This window comes from Nycticebus coucang, chromosome 9 (genome assembly GCF_027406575.1).
Source record: "Nycticebus coucang isolate mNycCou1 chromosome 9, mNycCou1.pri, whole genome shotgun sequence".
NCBI lineage: Eukaryota > Metazoa > Chordata > Mammalia > Primates > Lorisidae > Nycticebus > Nycticebus coucang.
Window position 1 is genome coordinate 112413433 of NC_069788.1, and position 16741 is coordinate 112430173.

Genomic DNA, 16741 nt, shown 5'->3' on the forward strand with positions numbered 1-16741 from the left:
TAGAGTGCCGTGGTCTCACACATCACAGCAACCTCCAACTCCTGGGCTTAAGTGATTCTCTTGCCTCAGCCTCCCAAGTAGCTGGGACTACAGGCGCCCGCCACAACGCCCGGCTATTTTTTGGTTGCAGTTTGGCCGGGGCCGGGTTTGAACCCGCCACCCTCGGTATATGGGGCCGGCGCCTTACCGACTGAGCCACAGGCGCCGCCCGAGACAGGGTTGTTCTTACTGAGGCTGGTCTCAAACTCCTGAGCTCAAGAGAATCTCCTGCCTCGGCCTCCTAGACTGCTTAGGATTACAGGCACAAGCCACTGTGTGCACTCTTTTGTGTTGTTCGTCAAAACATGTTCCAGACTGAGGATAGACAGAAGGTAATGACACTAACTGAGCAAGGGTCAAGAAACCATAGAATGTTGGTAGAAAATAGCCAGTGGGGTAAGGGAGGCCGTGGATAGGATGCATGGAGTATCTACCTTCACTTACAGAAAACAGGGTTTAAGATGGACATTGCCATGACCTTGAGGATTAGAACTGGAGACAATGTGCTGAATAACTTCTATTAAATTTTTGTTAAACTTTAGAGATATCTGCTAGGTGAAGAGGAAAATCATAACTTTTGGTCATTTACTAAATAATTTTTCAATACCCACCATAGCAATGAGGGTTCAAAACAGTAAAAACTGCTGTTAATAGTAAAAGAATGACCAAATAGCACTGAAGGTCTCAGACTCAACAGTGGTGCATTTACATTTTCCCTGAAGTGTTTAGCATTTGAGAGCAGAACAGCAGAAGTGAGGTCAGGCACAGTGGCTCATGCTTGTATTTCTAGCACTCTGGGAGGCCCAGGTGAGTGGATTGTTCAGGAGTTCGAGACCAGCCTGAGCTAGAGCTAGAGGACCCCATCTCTAAAAATAGCACGGCCAGGCCAGTGCCTGTAGTCCCAGCTACTTGAGAGGCTGAGGCAAAAGGATTGCTTGAGCCCAAGAGTTTGAGGTTGCTGTGAGTTAGATGGCAACAAAGTGAGGCTCTGTCTCAAAAAAAAAAGGGGGTGGGGAGGAATAATAAAATTAATGGCAATAAAACCCAGTAGTTAGAGGTGAAAGATAAAGCAGAAAGGAAATTCAGAGTGATGGACCTGAGGACTGTTTCTTGAGGTAGGGGAAAGAGTAATTACAGACTGAAGTGGCTAGGTCAAATCACTACTGAATTCAGGACCTGGTCAATCAGAAAACAAGTCAGTTCTTCACACCAATGACTGTAAGGCAATCCAATTCAATCACAGTTCCATTTAAAAGTAGCTTGCCAGCTCGGCACCTGTGGCTCAAGCCGTTAACGTGCCAGCCACATACACCTGAGCTGGCAGTTTAGCATCCAGCCTGGGCCTGCCAAACAACGATGGCTGCAACCAAAAAATATAGCCAGGCTTTGTGGCGGGCGCCTGTAGTCCCAGTTACTTGGGAGGCGGCGGCAGGAGAATCACTTGAGCCTAGGAGTTGGGAGATTACTGTGAGCTGTGATGCCACAGCACTCTACCCAGGGCAACAGCTTGAGGCTCTGTCTCAAAAAATAATAAATAAAAGTAGCTTGCCTTCACTTATACACAATATCACCGCCATGTTTCTCATAAAAGGCAAGTAGAATTGATGTGAGATTAAATATTTTGATCAGGAATCAATGCTTGTTCATCTTAATAGCTCCTGAATTCTTTGCAAATATTAGTTGTTTTTTTTACTTATTCATTTATGTATTTAGCAGTTGTTGTTGTTTTAGCCATTGTCTCCAGGCACAGGACGGGTTCAAACCTGCCAGTCATGGTGTATGTGGCCAGGGCCCTTCCCACTGAGCTACAGGCTCCGCCCCTATTTTGTTATTGTTGTTACTCTTTTGCTTTAGCATGCCAGGCAGGGTTTGAACCCACCACCCCCAGTGTATGAACTATGGGTGCCGAGCCAGTTTAATCTCTCTTGAAAAAACTCAATGAAACTAATTTTTCTTCCGGATATTTCAAGGATCTGTTTTGTTCCCTACATTTTTCTTCAACTTGGATGAGCACAGCTATTCACAAGGATGCTTCAGCTGCTCCATTTGATGAGCGAGTGTCTGAATTTCCTGGTGAAAACCTTCCATTCTATGTAATTTGTTTTCTTCAATGTTCTTGAGTTACAGCTTGCCGAACTTCTTTCTTGGCTCAGCTCCCTACCTTTGGCTTCAAAGAGTCCAGCTCCATCCAGTTTTTCTTCTTCTGCTCTGGAGCCTCTGCTAAGGGTTGCTACCAGCCAGCCATCTTCACAGAATTCCACCCGCAAATATTGGTTTCTTAAGATTAGAAGAATCTTAAAATCAAGGCTGCTTTGTCTTACTTTTATTTTTTGAGACAGAGTGAAGTAACAGCTCACAGCAACCTCAAACTCTTAGGCTCAAGCGATTCTCTTGCCTCAGCCTCCTGAGAAGCTGGGACTACAGGCACCTGCCACAATGCCAGCTATTTTTTGTTGCAACTGTCATTGTTGTTTAGCAGGCCTGGGCTGGGTTCAAACCCACCAGCCTCGGTGTATGTGACTGGAGCCGTAACCACTGTGCTATAGGGCCTGAGCCTGCTTTACTCATCTTAGTATTTCTAGCCTTCAGCTGTTACCATTTTATTAATTCTAATTTCCTTCTTAAGAACTTGGACCCCCTCATTTAGAGACTTTCTTTCATATGTAATATACTGAACAAAATAAAATTATACCATATGTAATATACTGAACGAAATCAAATTATACTATCTGTAGGTTTTGCATCTTCAGTAACAATAAAGTCCCTTCAACTGTACATTTACCAAAACTATAAAATTGATATTAAAAAAGCAAACCTTCACAGTTCTTAGATCCTACAAAAATGTGAGGTTTTCATTATAGTTTTGCCTTTAAAACAAAAAAACAGGAAAAGTTTTTTAGAACTATTCTTAAACTTACACTTAATATTTTTGTTTCAATAAAGATTTGCTAAAAATCCATTCTGTGCTAACATCTTATTAACAAGTACTTTCTGGCTCAGTGCCTGTAGCTTAAGTGACTATGGCACCAGCCACATACACCTGAGCTGGCAAGTTCGAATCCAGCCCGGGCCCGCCAAACGACAACTACAACCAAAAAATAGCCAGATGTTGTGGCAGGTGCCTATAGTCCCAGCTACTTGGGAGGCTGAGGCAAAAGAATTGCTTAAACCCAAGAGTTTGAGGGTGCTGTCAGCTGTGACACCACAGCACTCTACCTAGGGTGACAGCTTGAGACTGTCTCCAAAATAAAAAACAAAAACAAGTACTTTCCTCTGCCCTTATGTCTGTATTAAAATCTAGACTAGAAGGGCCAGGCATAGTGGTTCACGCCCATAATCCCAGCACTTTCAGAGGCCCAGGTGGGCAAATCACCTGAGTTCATGAGTTTGAGACCAGCCTGGGCTAGAGTGAGACCCCCACCTCTAAAAATAGCCAGGCATTGTGGTGGGCGTCTGTAGTCCCAGCTACTTGGGAGGCTGAGGCAAGAGAATCACTTGAGCCCAAGAGTTAGAGGTTGCTGTGAGCGACAAAGTGAAACTCTGTCTCAAAAAAATCTAGACCAGGCCAGGCAAAGTGGCTCATACCTGTAATCCGAACATTGTGGGAGGCAGAGACAGGAGATCGCTTCAGTTCAGAAGCCCAGCCTGAGGAAGAGAGAGACTCCTGTCTATTAAAACTACCAGGGAATGTACCTGAAGTTCCAGATACTTTGGAGGCTGAGACAGGAGGGTTACTTACTTGAGCCCAGGAGTTAGAGGTTGCAGTGAGCTATGACCACCATTGCACTCAACTTGGGATGACAGAGCAAGATTCCGTCTCCAAAAAACAAAAGAAATCTGCACCAGCATTGTCCAATGTAAATTTCTATAATCATCCTGCAACATCCAAAATGGTAGCCACCAGCTAGATATGGCTATTGAGCACTTAAAACTTGAATAGTGCATAAAAACAAAATTGTTGGTTTTAGTCAATGTGACTTTTGAACATATGAAATAGTGAATGAAAAACTGAGCTTTAAAATTTTATTTCATTTTAATGCATGAAAAACCACTTGTCATTAGTCTTTGATACTGCGAAGCTAGACCATGAATTAGAATCTCATATATAAGGACCTCCAGATAACCATCTGCAAGGAACACTGTAGTGATTACATTGGGCAAAATAGACTAGGTGATCCTAAAGCCCCTTCTACAAATCTGATACTGCAGTATTCTGTACATGTCTACTGGTTTTCCTGAACTCCTTACTGAATAATCTGTCATTTAAAGATGAAAATGCAGCCAGGCATAGTGGCTCACACTTATAATCCTAGCACTCTGGGAGGCTGAGGCAGGTGGATTGCTTGAGCTCAGGAGTTGGAGACCAACCTCAGAGTGAGACTCTGTCTTTACTTAAAAAAAAAAACAAAAACAGAAAAACTAGCCGGCTGTAGTGGTGTACATCTGTAGTACATCTACCTCCCATCTACTTGGGAGGCTGAGCCAAGAGGATTGCTGAAACCTAGGAGTTTGAAGTTGCTGTGAGCTATGATGCCACAGCACTCTACCCAGGGCAACAGAATGAGACTCTATCTCAAACATAAATATTAAAAAATAAAATAAAGATGAATGACAATAAATATTTCGGCTTGGCGCCAGCCACATACACCTGAGCTGGTGGGTTCGAATCCAGCCTGGGCCCGCCAAACAATGATGGCCACAACAAAAAATAGCTGGGCATTGTGGTGGGTCCCAGCTACTTGGGAGCTGAGACAAGAGAATAGCTTGAGCCCAAGAGTTGGAGGTTGCTGTGAGCTGAGATGCCATAGCACTCTACCCGGGCCAACAGCTTGAGGCTCTGCCTCAAAAAAAAAAAAAAAAAAAGAAAACAAATATTTCAGTATTTTGCAATAACCGCATTATGAAATACCTACTGGTTTATAAAAAAATCATCAGCTCATTTTAAGTTCACATATCAAAATTTCAGGTTTGGGTTATAATACATATTAATAACACCTGGACTGATAATAATGAATTTATATTAATAACTTTGTTTGCTTTACACCTAGACTGTTTGCTTGCATGCTAGGAATTCCATCTCATATCCTTTTATCTCCAGTAAAACATTCCAAATCAATTTTTATTTTTTGTTGAGCAAAACTACTTCTCAATTTCATATTGTTAACAGCAAGCTGAAATTAGAGAAATCTGTCACCTATTTGACATAAAACATTTTGCAGTTTCTTGGGTATTGAGGACACTGACATTCATAGCGTTCATTAGAGATGGGTAAATAAGCCTCATTTAAAAATTGTACACCTGCTTACATTTCTTTGCATTAAAATTTTTTTCAGCTTCATATAGAAAGAAAAAAACGATACAGTGGTTAGCTCACTCGGGCTCTCAAGCCAAATGTTTTCTCAATTTTTCCATCATTATCTGGTTTTCAGGCCTGATTAAAATACCTGAAAGAGCACTCTCCACAAAATAATCATTAGGTTATACTTACATATTACTTTACACGTAAGATTCAGAGTAAGGAGAAAAAAAGTTCTCTAAGGAGGACATTTTCAGGGGCTGGCTAGGAATAAACTCTAGAACATTAGGGTGGTTCTCAAGCATCATTTTGGAAGATCATTTTATGCTAAAGAATATAACAATATGTTTTTCTGCTTCAAAAAATGTGTTTCTTTTAAAAATCTACCTAAAAAGAGAACTAAATTGCATTTATATAGTCTATAAGGATAAAATAATACTGAATATATGGCTACCTTAAAGTGCCAAAGTACAGTCCTTAGATCAGTTGGCAATGGCATCACCTGGGAGCTGGCTGGTCAGAAATGCAAACCCTCAGGCCCTACCCTTACCCTATTAATTCAGAGTCCATGTTTTAACAAGTTCCACTGGTGATTCAGAAGCACATTAAACTCAAATCATACTTTTCTTCCTTATAAACATACATATTTAAAATTATTTTATTTTCAGGGTCAACTAAGGTAAAGGCATTTTAGTTTTCTGACAGATCAAGAATAGTTCTTTAGACTTTCACTTTTTTTTTGTTTGTTTGTAGAGACAGAGTCTCACTTTATCACCCTTGATAAAGCTCACACAGCTCACAGCAACCTGCAACTCCTGGGCTTAGGCAATTCTCTTACCTCAGCCTCCAGAGTAGCTCGGACTACAGGTGCCCGCCACAATGCCCCGCTATTTTTTTTTTTTTTTTTTTTGCAGTTTGGTCAAGGCTGGGTTTGAACCCGCCACCCTTGGCACATGGGGCCGGTGTCCTACCCTCTGAGCCACAGGCGCCGCCAACTTTCACACTGTTTTTATAACAACTTTGGGTGAGAGGAATTCACACTGTGTAGTTTCCAAACTGAATTTATGGACTTGTAAAAGACAACCTAGAAAGGTCAAGTAAACTAATAGAAATTTCTTATGTGTATTTTCCCAGACACTGGACTATGCCAGTTCATACATGTCCAATTCTTTACATGTAATTCTGAAAATCAAACTCTGAAAATCCAAAGATTTTTCACTAATCTTTGTCATAAAACTTGAACTGGTGTTAATTAATTAATTAATTATTAATGGTCTTTACCCCACTCATGGTGACAATTCCCACTTTGCTGTAGAAATGGCAATATATGAATTGGGGTCTTGCCACAAACCTCACTAAAGTGTTACAAAGAATATGGTGCATGCCCATAGAGTTACAGATAAGAGCTTTTAGAATGCAGTTTCTCAATTGCTGTGGACATGACCATAAAAAAAATTTACACTAGGTTTTCTATCTGCTACTCAGGTAGCACTTAGCCTACTGGGGACATTGTAAAAAAAAGAAAAAAAAAAAAAAAAGAGTTACAGATAAGGGGAGTCTATATTTTTCAGAGGAGTCCTTTAAGGTAAGCATAGTTGAAACAGGAGGAAAGATGAGCAAGGGAAATTAAATTTACCTAAATACACCTTCATGCATAACTTAAACAAAAACAACCAAATATGATGCTTCCAAAGTAGTTACCTGTGTTAAGAAAAGACAGCAAGGCTTAATAAATTGCTCAAACAAGGTCTTACACAGGGGGTGAATCTAAGAAAAGGCTAGTAAATAATTTTACAAACGACAAGGGGCATCTTTCTGAAATTTTCTTTTGAAAAACAGAATTTAAAATATAACACCAAAAAGAGGTATTTTCATATATGTATAGTAGATTCATCTAAAATGGAGGTAAATGGGTTCTTTGACCTTAAGATACCAAGAGTCATAAAAATCAAGTCCATAAAAAATTCAGCCCATAGCCAAGTTTTCTAGTATGCACCACACAATTACAACATGATGCCATTTATTTACAAGACTCTGAAAGAAGATGAGTCCCAAAGATCAAATATATACATTTTTAATATTTCAAATATTTACATAATGGAACCATGTCATGGTTCAATGTTAAGAACAGTGTTTTCAAATGTCCTCTCAAGGTGTAAAAAAAAAAAAAAAAAAACCTAGTAAATCAAGGTCACAGTTATGCTTTTCTAACAGGCCATTTTTATCTTTCTTTTAAATAAATAGACATGGGAAAAAGCTGCATCTAATTTGTGTTAAGAACGGTTTAAAATTTAGCATTTTCAGGCAATTCTGCTCCCTGGTGAAATTTTGATCTAATAAAGAAAGCTCCAGCTATGTCTCTAAAGCACATTATCAGTGTATTTTTAAACTTTGATGAGCAGAGGTAAACCCTCTACAGGAAAAAAAAAACCCAAAAAATTAGTGATTGGTAACAAACTGTCTTGAATGATTTACTTTAGTTTATCCTCAGAAATAAGATGCAAACTTTGCAAACTGCCAAGCTGAATTTCTATTGTTTGTAAAACTCTCTGAGGTCCACAAACTTGCTTAATGTTATCTTCCGTTTTTAAAAGGGTTTTTCACTTATTGTTTTACAATGAAGTTTTTTTTTCCAATAACGGGGTACACCTAAATTACTATGGACCAATTCGTGCAAAAATGCATTAAATAAAGCTCTCCAGGACTTATGAATGTGCCTCATTGCTGAGCAATGAAATTAGAAGGGAAAATCACTATGATCCACACTCCTTTAAAAGAGAAGCTCAAGTAGCCAGCTATTAACAGGGGAGACCCGATCCTGTTATCAGACTGTTGCTCACCACAGAATACCATGCTGGGAAACTAATAACCTAATCATACCAGACATTTGGATTGGCACAATATTAATTTTTCCTTTATGATTCTATTCTTTAAGAAATGTCTGAAGGACTCCACATCAAAGCATATAAGGGAAGACTTTTACACATGCATTCACACAAACACATTCATACAGAGATACAACAGGAATGGATTGTCTGCTAATTTTTGCATTCTAATTTCAAATTCCATGTTTTTATGAGGGTTTGCAGTTTCTGATCAAAGGGGAGTGAGGTGGTAATAGATAGGACTGGTATTCTATCGATTAAAATTGTTCATGTTGGTTCCTATACAGTACAGTTCAACATTAAGTGCAATTCTGCAAAAGAATTGGGGAGTCATTTTAATATTTACAAGGAACAAATCAGCAAAACAAGATTACATCAGGCTGTGTACAGTAGCTGCGGCTTATAAAACATACCAGTAATTTGTACCTGGTGAGTATAAAGAGAACCAAGAATTCAGATGACTTTACAACCAAGGGAGTACACAGAGCATCAACAAATTAGAGGACAAAAAAATTCACATTTTCTACATTAAAAAAAATTACAGATCTCACAAATGTCTTTGAGGACAAAGAAAAATTCAAAGTCCTTTAACGGGTAGGAAAGAAGAAATTGGAAATGGAACTCTAAATTGTAAAAAGAGCTTTACTTCACAAGACCAATTTTCTTGGCTTCTGTTTCATATATCAATAATCTCCACATTTTTACTATAAAAACTTCTGCTTCTTCATCAAGTACCTAGAAGAGAAGGAAAAAAATGCAATTATCCTATTTACTTAAGAGTTAGGTACCTGGTGTCCCCACCATCACTCCTGCCTTCATCCCATACACGTGGCCCTCTACCCTGCAGCTGCTGTGAGAAGAAATGAACAGTTCTGTTCCCTTCTAAAGGAAACAACTACCACTGTGCTCCAGGGTATCAGTCCTTGACAAAAAGTGGCTTGATGTTGCGAGGTGTTCATAGAGGCAGTTGAGGATAGAATTTTAAAGAACCGGTCTCTAGTCATACTACTTAGGTTCAAATTCTATTTCTCCCTCTTATTAGCTATGTGTCCTTGCATTGTTACATAATCTTTCTGAGCCGCAGTTCCCTTATCTGTAAAACTGAGGAAATGTAACTATGTCAAGACACAAGGCACCACTGTGAGAATTAAAAGCTATTATGTACTGAGTGTCTGATACCTGATAAGTGCTCAATAAGTATCCAAGGAAAGCAAGAGATTTCTATTTTATGTGAAAATCCCATCAACTTCTCAATGATGGCAACTAAGAACTTATAATTAGACTTCTATGACCCAGATTTGACTCTAACTTGAGAATTCTACTGCAACATTAATTCATACAAGTCATATTTTAGACATAATGTAGATATGGGCACAAAATACAACCACAGTTCATTAATTTATGTAAAACGAAGAAGGAAAATCAGATTTTTAAGAAGTGTGAAATAGTACTTGGACTAAAAATTTAATACCCTCGTTTATTCAAAAAACATTTAGAGGGGCGGCTCCTGTGGCTCAAGGAGTAGGGTGCTGGCCCCATATACCAGAGGTGGTGGGTTCAAACCCAGCCCTGGCCAAAAAAAAAAAACGTTTAGAATTTAGAAGAGTCATGAGCTCTTTTATCAGAGCTATTTGACAACACAAGCTCAAATTTCCTCCCATTCTGAACAGTAAGCCAAAAAATAAAAACAATTGAGTCTAACTAATTAAACTACAAATATCAAAATGTTTTGGCAGCTGCAGGGGTGTTTTCCAAGTTCCTGTCTTCCTGCCATTGCTGTCCAGAACCAAGACTTACCTGCCAGCCAGTATCACAGAGGCCCATAAAAGGGCCAAGCTCAGTGGGGGCAATACCTGGGGTCTACTGGGCAAAAATCTACAGCAGGACCTGATGACCTTCATGATGTCTAGTGACAAAAGAAATTTCTGCCATCCTGGAACCTGATGACCTTTTCTTTTCTTTTTCTTTTTTTTTGAGACAGAGTCTCACTATGTCACCCTCAGTAGAGTGCTGTAGTGTCACAGCTCACAGCAACTTCAAACTGTTGGGCTTAAGCGATTCTCTTGCCTCAGCCTGCCGAGTAGCTGGGACTACAGGCGCCCGCCACAATGCCCAGCTACTGACAACCTTTTCAGAAGAGTAGGGACCATGCATGGAGCAGCTGGTATAGAACAGAAGATCTGATGTATAAGCTTTCTCTAGAGTTCTCCAGTGGCTACCCTTAGAATGTACCCACAGTGAAGTTCCTCATACCTGCTACCAACCCAGTGTGGATACCCAGAGGAACATATGCCTGGACATCCTAAAGGACAAGCAGTCTGCCCTATATGATCTTAAGACCATCCTGCTTTCCACTCAGAATCTGCTAGGAGAACACAATATGGAAAGACCTTTGAAGGCACATGCTGCCAAGCTCAGCTTTTAAGAAGTACCTGCAAGACACCTACTCAAAGAAGGTATCCAACTAGGACACCCCTGACCTGGGTTAGATATCCAACCTCTCCCTGAGTTATCTTTTCTTCCTAAAATGGTCTGTCCTTTCCTTGATTTCTATATAGGACTCTGTACCTTGAGCTGTGGTATTATTTTTGTGTTGTTTCTGTTTTTTAATGCAAGTCTCTGGTTGAGTCCTTGTGATGTATATTAAACAAATACATTCTGGTTGTTTTGGTACAAAAGTAAAAATAAACCTTTCGATAAATCAAAATGGATAAACACTAACATAAGAAATCCATGACTGCAACTCTACTGAGGCCGAAAACTAGAACACTTATCTTTTTAAAAATTACATCACTCATAGCCATGCAAGGTGGTTCATGCCTGTAATCTCTGACTTTGGGAGACTGAGGCAGGTGGTTGAGCTCAGGAGTTCAAGACCAGCCTGAGCAAGAGTGAGACCCCCATCTCTACTAAAATAGAAAAAACTACCTGGGCATAGTGGGGGGCACCTGTAGTTCCAGCTACTTGGGAGCCTGAGGCAAGAGGATGGCTTGAGCCCTAGAGTTTGAGGTTGCTGTGAACTATGATGTCACGGCACTCTAACCAGTGTGACAGAGTAAGACTTTGTCTCAAAAAATAAATAAAAATTCTATCACCCAGGCCTAATTACGATACCTTCTCTCTCTGAAGGTATATCTTTTTCCACAAAAAGAGGCTGGAAGTTCAGGAAAGTTCAGAATCCAACTCCAAGAACTGAGCTCTACTCACATTTTTCCTTTCCTCTGAGCAATAAACTTTTCACAGATTTTTCTTTTATTTTTTGAGACAGATTCTCATTCAGTCACCCTGGGTAGAGTGCCATGATATCATACTCATAGCAACCTCAAACTCCTGAGCTCAAATGGTGCTCCTGCCACAGCCTCCGGAGTAGCTGAGACTACTGGCACCTACCATAACACCTGGTTAGTTTTTCTATGTTTAGTAAAGACAGGGTCTCATTCTTGCTCAGGCTGGTCTTGAATTCCTGAGCTCAGGTAATCCACCTGCCTCAGCCTCCCAAAGTGCTAGGTTACAGACATGAGCCATTGTGCCCAATCTTTCACAAACGATTAGGCGTTACATAAAGCTGACTGGGCAGCAGAAAACAAATGTTATTTGGCTTTAGACATCATATAGTGAGTAATAAAACATGATTTAGAATTCTTTCTAAACACTCCATTATGGCTCGGTGCCTGTGGCTCAAGCGGCTAAGGCACCAGCCACATATACCTAAGCTGGCAGGTTCGAATCCAGCCTGGGCCTGCCAAACAACAATGACGGCTACAACCAAAAAATAGCCAGGCGTTGTGGCAGGCGCCTATAGTCCCAGCTACTTGGGAGGCAGAGGTAGGAGAATCACTTGAGCCCAGGAGCTGGAGGTTGCTGTGAGCTGTGATGCCATAGCACTGTACCTAGGGTGACAGCTTTAGGCTCTGTCTCAAAAAATAAAAAAAAAATAAAAACTCCATTATGCCCCTCCTTGATATCTTTGGCCACATTTTACAATTCAATTTCTCCCAGTCATCTATCATCTCTCATCATGGTTGATCTTCCCTCTTCCTCCCTGACTCATGTTTCATCGCTACCTTCTCACTCTAACCTTTGGACCCCTATTTTATACTAGCCCCTAACAACTCATCAGTTTTCTCGTCTAATCTCAACAGAAACCCCGATCTTTCCCCTAAAGCCTATGATAATCCTGGAGTCTTCTCAGGAAGTTCCTTACTCTGAATATCTTAGTCTCTACAGAAGAGGGTGCTGGATCTTAACTGTTTCTATCCTGCAAACAAAACATCTCCATCAAAGTTTATGAGATCTCACCCACACTACTGTTTTCACTCTAACACCAACTATCTAGCCAATATCAAACCTAGTCTTTCTCTCACATCGAGTGTTCTGGCACCTGGATCCAGTATTTCTCTCCAAACCCTGACCCAACACCCAGAAATTTCCCAGGGCCATACTTTGCACCTTGCCATCCATCATCTGGACTGACCCATCTTCTATGGGGGTTTGAGACAGGGTCTTACTTTCTTGCCCATGCCAGAATGCACTGGCATCGCTGTCAATCACTGCAGCTTCCAACTCCTGAGCTCATTGGATCCTCCTGCCTCATCCTCCTAGTAGCTACAATTATAGGGGCACACCACCATGCCAGGTTAAATTTTTGGTAGAGACATGGTCTCGCTATTGCCCAAGCTGGTCTCAAACTAGGCTACAATGATACTCCTGCCTCAGACTCCCAAAGTGCTAGGATTACAGGCATAAGCTGTTCCTAGCCCCTTATGTCCTTAAAACTTTAACTTTCTACTCTCTGTCTGACTGTAACTACTCCTTCCAGTTGTAACAATTCCCACATCTCAGTGGAACCACCAGTCCTTAATTCACTCAAAGCACCAGCTTTATTTAGGTATTATTTTCTTTTCTCTGAAGTGGAGATCATAGTTGGTTCAATCACTCTCTCACCTTTACGTCAATTCTCTACTCCCTTCTTTTTCTCACAAATCACAATGTTAAGTAAATGCGATCACCGAATCCAATTCCAAATTAAAAGCAATTGAGGATTTGATGTTTACTGCCAACGAACACACCTCTGTGCAAAGGACAAATAGTTATATTACCTTCATGTGTCAGTTTAGAAGGTAATTCCTGTGATGCTTTCCCTAACTGTCCTCAACAACATCAGATATTCTATCTCCTCTGCTTCATCTTTTTTGTATATCCCATTTAAGAATTATATTATGATTTCAATATCTATATACTCGTTTTCTTAATAGTAAGGGCAGATGTTCTTTTAGGCTTCTACCATATTGCTTTACCCAGTAAGCACTTTTAACGTCCTCTATAGTCCAGGCAGGGAAAGGGGATGGAGGGAGCACATGGAACTGGTGAAAAAGAAATAAACCCTAACGTTTCTTTTTTTGAAACAGAGTCTTACTCTGCCTCCTGAGCACCTGAACTCAAGCCATCCTCCCATCTCAGCCTCCCAAGTAGCTGGGACTATAGGCATGTACCACCATAGCCAGCTAATTTTTGTAATTTTGTGTAAAGACAGAGTTGCATTTTTGTTCAGGCTAGTTGCAAATTCCTGGGCTCAAATGATTCTCCTGTCTCAGTCTCCCAAAGTGCTAGAATTACAAGTGTGAGCAAATAACCCCTAATTCTAAGTGCCAGGTAACAGAAGATAACTTGCTGTGGTTTCCTTTAACCCTTTTAATGAATATTCGAATTTTAATTCAGAACTATAAAGATTATGGAAGCAACATAGGTAGAAAATGAATCAAATTTAGAAGTTAGCTTGCATTTAGTATTAGTGACATTTCTAACTTACCATAGCAACATCATCTAAAATGCTCTGAGGAGAACTATGAGCCATAACCTACAAGAAACATTAAAAATAAATGAAAAATTAGTTTAGTCAAAAATTTTAAGATACAAACCCTCAAACTGGTATGGGAATTTCTTGTGGCTAAAGACCCTTTCTGTAAATGTTACTTTTCAAAATTTCACTCTCTACAATGTAAGTTTGACACCAAACTTCTGGATCCTTTTTTTGACAGAGTCTCACTTTATGGCCCTCAGTAGAGTGCCGTGGCATCAGAGCTCACAGCAACCTCCAACTCCTGGACTTAGGCGATTCTCTTGCCTCAGACTACCGAGTAGCTGGGACTACAACGCCACAATGCCCAGCTAATTTTCTGTTAAAGTTCACCGGGGCCAGGTTTGAATCCGCCACCCTTGGTATATGGGGCCAGCGCCCTAATCACTGAGCCACAGGAACCGTCCAAACTTCTGGATCTTAATTGCTATTGAATGATCTGTCTTCTAATTGTAAACCAAACCTTATTTTTTTTATTTTTATTTTTTGTAGAGACAGAGTCTCACTGTACCGCCCTCGGGTAGAGTGCCATGGCGTCACACAGCTCACAGCAACCTCTAACTCTTGGGCTTACGCGATTCTCTTGCCTCAGCCTCCAGAGCAGCTGGGACCACAGGCGCCTGCCACAACGCCCGGCTATTTTTTTGTTGCAGTTTGGCCGGGGCTGGGTTTGAACCCGCCACCCTCGGCATATGGGGCTGGCGCCCTACTCACTGAGCCACAGGCGCCGCCCAACCAAACCTTATTTACATAGGTTCTAACACTACAATAATTACAAGTAGAGGTCAGCCTAAATTTGCTCTTCATATTATTAAAATAGCAGTACAAGTGGGAAAATAGCATAGTTATAACTTCACAGGAATATGGTATTTCTACTATAGTATCTGTTTTTCCGAAGGTAAGACTATGCTTTTAGAAGACAATAGAAGATATGACACATCTTGGTGATTAACAAGAGGGTTTTACATGCTAGACTCTGTTACTTATATATGACAGACAAGACACAACCTCTCCCTAAACCTCAATTTCTTCACATACAAAATAGGTATATTAGTGACTTCCTTTCCTTACGGTGTTAGAAGGTTAAGAGGATAAAGTTCTATAAACACTAACACTATAAAGGAAGCCCGGCATGTGGAAATTAGTCCATAAACACCATTATATGATATGGAAGGGGCCATTTTGCTCCTGTCCAAAGGACAGGAAGTTGACAAAGGAGTTGATAAGACAAGCTATCACCTATCTCCACAAAATCTCCTGAACATCATTCTTCTAATTAACCAAGACAAGAAGAGCACAGCATAGCATCCTCAGAGGAAAGAAGAGAGAACATAATCGGTGGTAGCTAACAATTCTGTCATCCTAGAATCTCTGAAGTGAATATGTGCTATGAGGGATCTGAAGTGGCATGAAAGGGTTCAAAATAGCCATAAATCACTTAATTGTGATTAAACTTAATCGGGCCCTGCAAGATTTTTGTTCTGTATTTTAGAAAGTGTCTAATATTTTAAAATTTAAATGAGAGGAGAATAAAAGACTAACCTTAGAACAAACAAAATCAACTAATGTAGCCTCTTCTTCACCTATATATTCTATGATTTTCTTATTAATCCATGGTCTAATTCGTCGTTCCATTAGTATCTACAAAACAAGGCATAGTTACTGAATTAAAGAATTGTTATTAACATTTACTATAGCCTATACCTATAATCTCATTACGTCCTAAGGCTAAATACAGTAATGATCATTCATAAGTTAAACTAAGACCAGTATAAATCAAGATGCAGTTATTTGCTTCTAATTTTTACTTCAAGTACAACCAAAAAAAAAAAAAAGGTCCCAATAACATATATTATATGGTCGTGGCATTTACTTGATGTCATAATTATCCCTACTTGTCATTAACACATTAACTACCATGTGAGTTGTATTTAACTTGCCTAGGGCCTCATCAAGTACATGTTACTTACATGTCTCCTGACCTATCTTGACCTAGTAAAATACCATGGCCCCAAAAAGAAAAAAATATTTTTCCAGTGTTGCAGTTAATGTGTTAATAAAATCAACTGAATTTATATAACATATTTGAAACCACTCACAGAAACATGATAAAATAAAACTTCCTACTCACAGAATCCACAATAGACCAATCAAGGGGATAAGCAAAGAGCTCAGGTTTGGCTGTAGGGATTTTCTCAATTAGACTCTTAATATGCTTGCGTTTTTCTTCAGTGTTCACAGTGCCTTTGGCAGCATTTTTATCATCTTCACCATAATCCAAGGGAACCAGTTTCCTTTTTCGGGGTACATCATCACTGTCTTCATCCTCAAATTTGTTGAAGACACTATCTACTGGTAGTTTCTTTCTCTTCACAGAATTAGGCTGACCAGGACTATTGGAAGCACCTATAGTAAAAACACTCTCTTAGCAAGACTTAATTTTCAGTTGTTACATTTTACAACCCACCATCCCTCAAAAACAGTGTAAAGTATAGTATACTTCCACAAATCTCAGAGAAAGATCCAAACTGTAAAAGTAACTATCTACTCACAAGTGCTAGAAAATTTAACTTTTCACTTCTTCTCGAACTCAGGCATCTGGAGATATAGGAGCCCTACTAGAACTATGAAAACAATCATGAGCTAGAAAAGCATTTTTTAGTA

At 39.9% G+C, this 16741-nt stretch overlaps 1 protein-coding gene and 1 non-coding gene across 2 annotated transcripts in view; one reads left to right on the top strand and one right to left on the bottom strand.

Moving 5' to 3' along the window:
- Positions 1-6725: 6725 nt before the first annotated feature.
- Positions 6726-6847, top strand: LOC128595213 (small nucleolar RNA SNORA32). The gene has a single exon (XR_008382862.1). It is a non-coding gene; the product is annotated as a small nucleolar RNA SNORA32 (small nucleolar RNA).
- A 1693-nt stretch (positions 6848-8540) lies between these two features.
- RBM25 (RNA binding motif protein 25) overlaps positions 8541-16741 on the bottom strand; it is a 69532-nt gene continuing 61331 nt past the window's right edge. Inside the window, exons 16-19 of the mRNA XM_053601809.1 lie at positions 16209-16483; positions 15620-15718; positions 14030-14077; positions 8541-8955 (exon numbers count right to left, since the gene is read on the bottom strand). Coding sequence (XP_053457784.1) covers positions 8863-8955; positions 14030-14077; positions 15620-15718; positions 16209-16483 — 515 coding nt within the window. The 3' untranslated portion in view covers positions 8541-8862. The remainder of the gene's footprint in view (positions 8956-14029; positions 14078-15619; positions 15719-16208; positions 16484-16741) is intronic.